Here is a 7,355-nt window from a genome sequence, read left to right as displayed (position 1 = left end):
GCATTTTTTTTCCTTCAATTAAAATCAAAATTTTTTTTTATAAATTTTTACATATTTATTTTAAATTTTTAGATTTTTTAATTATAATATATTTTTTAAAAAACATTTTAGCATAAATTATCTCTGGCCATGCTTAGAACGAGTTTAGCAAATTTACATTCCTTGTGAAACGAGAAGTGTTCAAGATCGTAAATCAATGAACTAAAGTCATGATTGGAAATCAGTAAGCTTTAAAGATGACAATTGTGATTGTAAATCAGTGAATTGTTTAATCGGCGTTGCGATTGTAAATCGACGAACTCTTAATAAAGTATTCATGATCGTAAATCAAAGAATTGAAGCCGTTATTGTAAATTATCGAGCTTTGAAAATGAAAGTTGTGATCGTAAATCAGCGAAGTGTTTAAGTGGAGTTGTGATCGTAAATCAGTGAACTCATAATAAAGTTTTCATGATTGTAAATCAATGAACTGAATCTTTGATTATAAGTCAGCGGGCTTTAAAAATGTAACAAAATGAACAGAAGTTTTCTTATATTATTTAGCAGATCGATCCATTTCAAGCTTCGTTTCCAATGTACGATGAAGAGTAGTAGCTTTAGCTTCATAAAGACAATGTAATAAAATTGATTCCTCCATTCTCCTTCTTTCAAGGTCAGTTTAAGTTCTACCTCAACATGCCTATATTCATAATCTCTAGCATCTTACTTGATCTGAGGAGAAGAGAGGTCAGAATTAGCTAGTTGAAAAATAATCTTTGGCCTTCCTTAGAACTAGTTCAACAAATTTACATTCATTGTAAATAAGAAGTGTTCATGATCGTAAATTAATGAACTGAAGTTGTGATAGTAATTAAACGAGCTTTGAAAATGACAGTTGTGATCGTAAATCATCAAACTATTTAAGTGGAGCTGTGATTGTAAATTTGTGAACTCTTAATGAAGTGTTTTTTATCGTAAATCAATGAACTGAAGTTGTAATTGTAAATCAGCGAGCTTTAAAAATGATAGCTGTGATCGTAAATTAGCGAAACGTGAGATTCATAAAATCTTTAAGTAGAAGGTAGTGATTGTAAATCAATTGAAGCTTTTCAAAATGTTCATTTTTTAGCAGATCGATATATTTCAAGCCTCGTTTCAGATGTACGGTGAAATGAAATAGCTTGATCCTTACAAAGACAATGTAACGAAATTTATTCCTCAACCCTCTTTCTTTCAAGGTCAGTTTTGAGTTCTTCGTCAACATGTCTATATTCATCATCTCTAGCATCTAACTTGCTCTGACGGGCAAAGAGATTAGAATTAGCTAGTTGAAAATCATCTTTGGCCATGCTTAGAACTAGTTCAACAAGTTTACGTTCCTTATGAACTAAGAAGTGTTCAAGATCATAAATCAATGAACTAAAGTCGTGATTGGAAATCAACAAGTTTTACAAATGACAGTTGTGATCGTAAATCAACGAACTGTCTAATCGGAGTTGTGCTCGTAAATTGGTGAACTCTTAATAAAGTGTTTATGATCGTAAATCAAAGAACTGAAGCCGTGATTGTAAATTAGCGAGCTTTGAAAATGATAGTTGTGGTAGTAAATCAGTGAATTATTTAAGTGGAGTTGCGATCGTAAATTGGCGAACTCTTAATGAAGTTTTTATGATCGTAAATCAATTAACTGAAGCCTTGATCGTAAATTAGCAAGATTTAAAAATGACAATTGTGATCGTAAATCAGCGACCTGTTTAAGTGGAGTTGCGACCGTAAATCGACAAACTCTTAATGTACTGTTTATGATCGTAAATCAATGAACTTAAGCCGTGTTCGTAAATCGGCGAGCTTAAAAAATGACAATTGTGATCGTAAATCAGCGAACTGTGAGATTTGTAAAATCCAATAAGAAGAAGACCGTGATTGGAAATCAACTGAAGCTTTTTAGAATGTTCCTTGTTTTTTTGAGCAGATGGATCCATTTCAAGCATTATTTCAGATGTACGGTGACGAGAAGTAGTTTCAGCCTCGCAAAGGCAATGTAAAAAAACCTATGCTCCTACTTTCTAGGTCAGTTTTGAATTCTTCCTCAACACGCCTATATTCATTATCTCTAGAATCTAACTTGCTCTGAATGGCAAAGAGGTCAGAATTAGCTAGTTGAAAATCATCTCTGGCCTTGCTTAGAACTAGTTCAGCAAATTTACATTTCTTGTGAACAAGAAGTGTTCATGATCGTAAATTAATGAACTGAATTTGTGATAGTAAATCAACGAGTTTTAAAAATGATAGTTGTGATCGTAAATCAACAAACTCTTAATGAAATGTTCTTATATTGACAAATCTCATACATGTACTATTATACGCTAAAACATGACTAAAAATTAAAAATTAAAAACCAACACTACTTTCAAAAAAAAAATAATGAGGACAAAATAAAACCATAAAATGTAAGCTTTACCAAATTTGAGTTTATTTATTAAATTCATATTAATTACTTAAAATGAATTTAAGATTAATATTTCATGTATCATAATATTTATAAATTTAAATATTATTTGAGAAATAATATTTGATGCACCGTTGGTGTATAAGTTCCATGCATCATTAATGAATAATAATATGACACATCATAATTAAATTAAACAAAAATATGAAAGACTTGTAAATAAATACTAACAATTTTATTTAAATATAATTAAACATCAATCATTACTATTATAAATAAATATTAATACTTCAGATTGAGGGTTTAGGATCATAGGTTTAGGGTTTAAAGTTTAGAGTTGGGTTTTAGCACTTGTGTATAATTAATTATTATTTAATTATGTTTAAATAAAGTTATTAGTATGTATTTATAAGTTTTCCAATAATTTTATTTTGTTTAATGATGAAGTGTCATATTATTATTCACCGATAATGCATCGATAGGACATTAAATATTCTCTCATTATTTAAATAATTTTATTTTTACTTTACAACTTTATATTTTAATTTACCATATTTAAAATGTTAAATATTTTATATATTTTTTGAAAATACTTGTCATTCAATGAAATTAAATTTATGTATGGGTGCAATGAATATCGTGATATTGTAAAGGGGTTTGGAGCAAATCACCGAAAAACTGAGGAGTAGCATGCACCTCTCCAATAGTAAGTTTCCTTTGAGCCAAGCAATGTTTAAACTATCATCTGTCATTACATTTTACCTACCAATTCTGACCCTTCCTAATAAAATGTACTCAATTTATTTTTTTCCAAAATATCTCCTTACTATATTTATAAACTATTTCCCCCTAAAATATCAAATATATATATACTCCTATCATACATTCACTTCTAAGCTGGGATAATTAATAAATAAAAAGAGAGCCCACAGTGGAGAGAAGGGTTTAGGGGACAAACCCTATCATCTGATACAGAATATAACATGGAAAGATCCCTAGACAAAGGGCAGCAAAGCTAAGACAAGCCATTCTGAAATATTGGATATATATTATTATTATTGATGCACGTCTCAGTCACCTACAGCACCACATGTGCTCTTCTTTGAAACTCACATGCATGTTCTTGGTGCTTTCTTTTCCTTTTCTTATATCCCACATGCCTTTGCCTTCCTTCTCTACCCATCCCATGTTAATTGCCTATTGTACAAATACCATGTACTTTTACCTGTACTATCCATTTACTATTTCCTATTTCCTATTTCCTATTTATATTTATTGTCTTCTTTTTATAAAGTGATGGTTTTAGGCATTTAATCAACAAATATATATAAAATATTAAAATATTTTAACGTTTGTAATTGATTTTTTATTTTATAAAATAATTTGGGTTTGGGGGCTTCCATATTTAAAATAAAAATTAAAATGCTAAAGCATTTAGTCAAGGCAAGCACAATGACATCAATTGAGTTTTGTTGTAGCAATTTGCCCATGAGACCAGTCAAGTTGACAACAAACCATATCTTTTCTTTTTTGGTATTTAATATGAAGATACTCTGTGCCTAGTTAACTAGACTGGTTCCAATATTAAGAATTAACTTGTCTATATAGGTTTTTTTTATGAAAGAAATTAACTTGGAATTACATATGTTTCGTGATAATTAGTTTTGCTTATTAGAAAATACTATTCAACCTTATATTTACAAATTTTAACTAAGTTAACCATTTGCAGATTCAGCCTTAGTTCGATTGATATGACCATTTTACAGGAAGACGCGAATTCGAGTGCGTTGAAGTCTATTGTTCTCCTATTTATGGATTGGAGAGGAGCTATGAGTAGTTCTAAGTATATCGTCAAAAAGAACAGATATGATTAAAATTTATAACGAGACATATCAAAGACTAAATTTAGATTTAAGATGAACTGAATTTGTGTTATCAGACACATATACAACAATAATATTTATTATTTTTTTGGAATTTGTATATTTAATTATGAATTTGAAATGATTATAATAGATATTTGTCAACTTAAACTTAATAATATTATATATTTAGAATTTTAATTAATTTATAGAATAAATGAAGTTAAAATCTAAATATCATCAAAATATTTAAACGAAGTAGAGTGGAACCCCTTGGAAGAGCAAATGTGCCGGACGGGGAGGACAGTTAAATATCACCCAGGCCGTAATGAACAAAAGACTGCAGTAGGCAAACATATAGTTTGCCCTTCAAATAGATTTAAATTTTAAGTTAATCGAGTAGGATGAATATAAAAATGCAATCTCTTTTTTTTTTAAATTAAAAAATAAGATAATTGAGGAGTGTCATTCGTTCCACGCATTTATCGATGACTATTTGACGTTGATTCATGAAGACTAAGGGTGGGTTTGGATGAGCAGTGCGTTTACCTACGGTTAGTGTAAAAACAGCAGTGACGGTAAGATTAGACACTGTAACGATACTGTAGCGTGAGACAAAAAGTAAACTAAACGCACCGCACCCAATCGCCCATCCAAATCCACCCTAAATGGTCGATGTGTTAACTATTTAGCAGAATTGGCTTAAATATTGAGTGTGAGCTCGTAATGGCTCGTCTCAAACCATTTTTGCAAGTTGAATATTGTGTAAAATTTAAGAATAAATAAATAAAATAGGTGATATTTTTTTGTATAAAATAATAATGGTATTGGTTTTATAAAATTCGTTGGTTCTCTCAAAATCTTTTGACCTCTTCACTGGAATAGTTTTTGAAGCTATAAAAATGGTACGTGCCAAAGACGAAGACTAATATGATTTTATTCCCATTTGATGATGATAATATTAAAAAAAGAATCACTGAAATCCATGGCCAGTAGTTTGGATCCTTGAACCACTCCACAAGTTAAGTAAATAAATCACATATAAACATCAATCTTAGTAAAAGTTGGTTTATGGACAGTCAAATAACGAGATATACATATTTTTATAAATTATGATTTTTATTCAAAACAAGGCTTGCTTTGAAAATGCATTCCCATTCCCATTTGCATGTGCAAATGCAATTAGGTGCGGACATCCCCCCTCACCCATTAGCCAACTCTGGAAATGTGTTTCCACTCTTTTTTTTTTTTGTCCATTTAAGAGAAAGAAATTAAAACAAAAAATCTAGTTGCATTTATGAAAATAAAATTAATTCTAAAATCTGCCAATTGGGCAAAATTCAATTATGACTAACTTCCTCTGTTTTTTTGCTTTCTTGGGTTCCAGGTAAAAAAACTACAGAATTTTCTTTTTCTTTGAAGATCAAATTTTAGGAAAAGAACTACCTTTAAAAAAAAAAAAGAAGATTATATATTGCTAAATCACGTGGCTAAAATTGGGCCCACCATGATGGTGGATCAAGAAATCATCAGCACAACCACCGTTGGATATGCCGAAAACCGAAGTTTGACTGATCAGCTGTTGATGCTGTGCTCTTTGGAACTCCTTTTGTCTCCTAAGCTCCAAAACTTTCCTATGAGAATTCGAATGCTTCGCCGACACAAATGTCGGACTCGCTGCGGGACGGTATTCCGGCACCAGTCGGCCCGACTTGTACCTCACCCCACATGCATTACACAATGTTTTCGGACCCAACGGCCCAGTCCTCCATTGCGGCGTCTTTTCCGCCGCACAATGTAAACATTTCCGGACTGGCAACTCCGAATTGGCGTTCGGGTTCTCCCTTTTCTTCTGGGCCGCTGATTTCGGATTGAGGTGGAGGAGTCGGGTGGACCAATCGCATGGGGCCACCCTTGAACGCTTGGATCGTGCCTTCCCCGGGAGCGGAGTTTCGTGTTGGAAAATTGGGTTGGAATTGGATGGGCTCTGGATTAAGGAATCGGGTCGGGTTGAGGAAGATGAGGATTCGGGTGTGAGTGATTTTGACGTTGCGAAAATCTGGAGGCTGCTTTGTAAATTCTGGTCCGTTGAGAACGAGTCCTCCACAAAATTTGAGAGCCATTCAAGCTCAGCCAATTCATCATACTGCACAAAATTTATATATAAAAAAATAAACATTTATCGTCTACAATATTATTATTTAACTACGTAAATAATAATTCTTTTCCATGCAAAAATAAGAAAAAAAAATAAAACAGAAGATTTTGTTTTGTTAATTACCGGGACGCAAAGTTCTCCGGAGAACTGAGAAGAGTGAGGGAGATTAACGGGAGAGAGGTGGTTATCGCCTCCGGAAACGGAGGAATTGCAGGTGACAGTGGAGGAGTCGGTGGAATTGCCGGCGACATTTTCTAAAAAGACGTCATTTATAATGGCGTCTTCATTCGAAAAGTCGAGGAGATCGTCGACGGTGAAATTCTCTGGGAGCTTTCGCTCTGTGGACATCATCTTCACAGGCGAGAAGTCATTGCCTGCAGCACCGCCATAAAAACCTCCGACGAAGAAGTCCCCCACCTCCATTCAACTTTAGAAACTACAATATACAGCTTCGTATATACGAATAGTTATAGTGAAAGATCTCTACTTGTGTAGAGAGAGAGAGAAGATGAAGAAATGGAATGAGAGTTTGGTGTAGGAAAGAGTGAGGAGAAAGGGTGGGTTTTGAGGAGTGAAGGGAAGGGCAGAATTGCAAATATGAGCAAATTGTAGCATCTTTTTAGTTTTTACATGCACTCTATTATTTAATTTAATTTACACTATATCACTTCTATTATTATTAAAGTAAAGAGTTAATTCCATAGTAAGTGAGTTTGAAAAATTATAAAAGAATATCACTTTAGGGTTTTCGTAGTAACTTCTTTTTTTTATGGGTTGCTTTGTTTTTTTGTTATGATTTGGTGAAGTTATGAGTTGGCAAATGGTAAGCTTTCGTCTTATAAAGTAAAGGTATCCTTGCTTTAAACAAAGGTTAACCATTTTCGAATAATTGGTTAATTAAACCTTT

At 32.4% G+C, this 7,355-nt stretch overlaps 1 protein-coding gene across 1 annotated transcript; it reads right to left on the bottom strand.

Moving 5' to 3' along the window:
* Positions 1-5,561: 5,561 nt before the first annotated feature.
* Positions 5,562-6,997, bottom strand: LOC105778353 (GATA transcription factor 12). Its single transcript, XM_012602040.2, has 2 exons — positions 6,572-6,997; positions 5,562-6,436 (listed from the first exon to the last, which is right to left on the bottom strand). Exons 1-2 carry the CDS (start codon positions 6,869-6,871, stop codon positions 5,768-5,770), a joined length of 969 nt encoding a protein of 322 aa, XP_012457494.1. The 5' UTR covers positions 6,872-6,997; the 3' UTR covers positions 5,562-5,767.
* Between the last annotated feature and the right edge of the window lie 358 nt (positions 6,998-7,355).

The sequence above is a fragment of the Gossypium raimondii genome, chromosome 10 (assembly GCF_025698545.1).
Source record: "Gossypium raimondii isolate GPD5lz chromosome 10, ASM2569854v1, whole genome shotgun sequence".
Lineage (NCBI taxonomy): Eukaryota > Viridiplantae > Streptophyta > Magnoliopsida > Malvales > Malvaceae > Gossypium > Gossypium raimondii.
This window is presented reverse-complemented; position numbering and strand designations above follow the sequence as displayed.

Bases quoted from the DNA above. Each gene is read 5' to 3' on its own strand.
- LOC105778353 (XM_012602040.2), bottom strand. From the start codon at position 6,871: ATGGAGGTGGGGGACTTCTTCGTCGGAGGTTTTTATGGCGGTGCTGCA. The intron at 6,437-6,571 runs GTAATTAACAAA...AATTTTGTGCAG, and splicing joins CCGGAGAACTTTGCGTCCCG to TATGATGAATTGGCTGAGCT.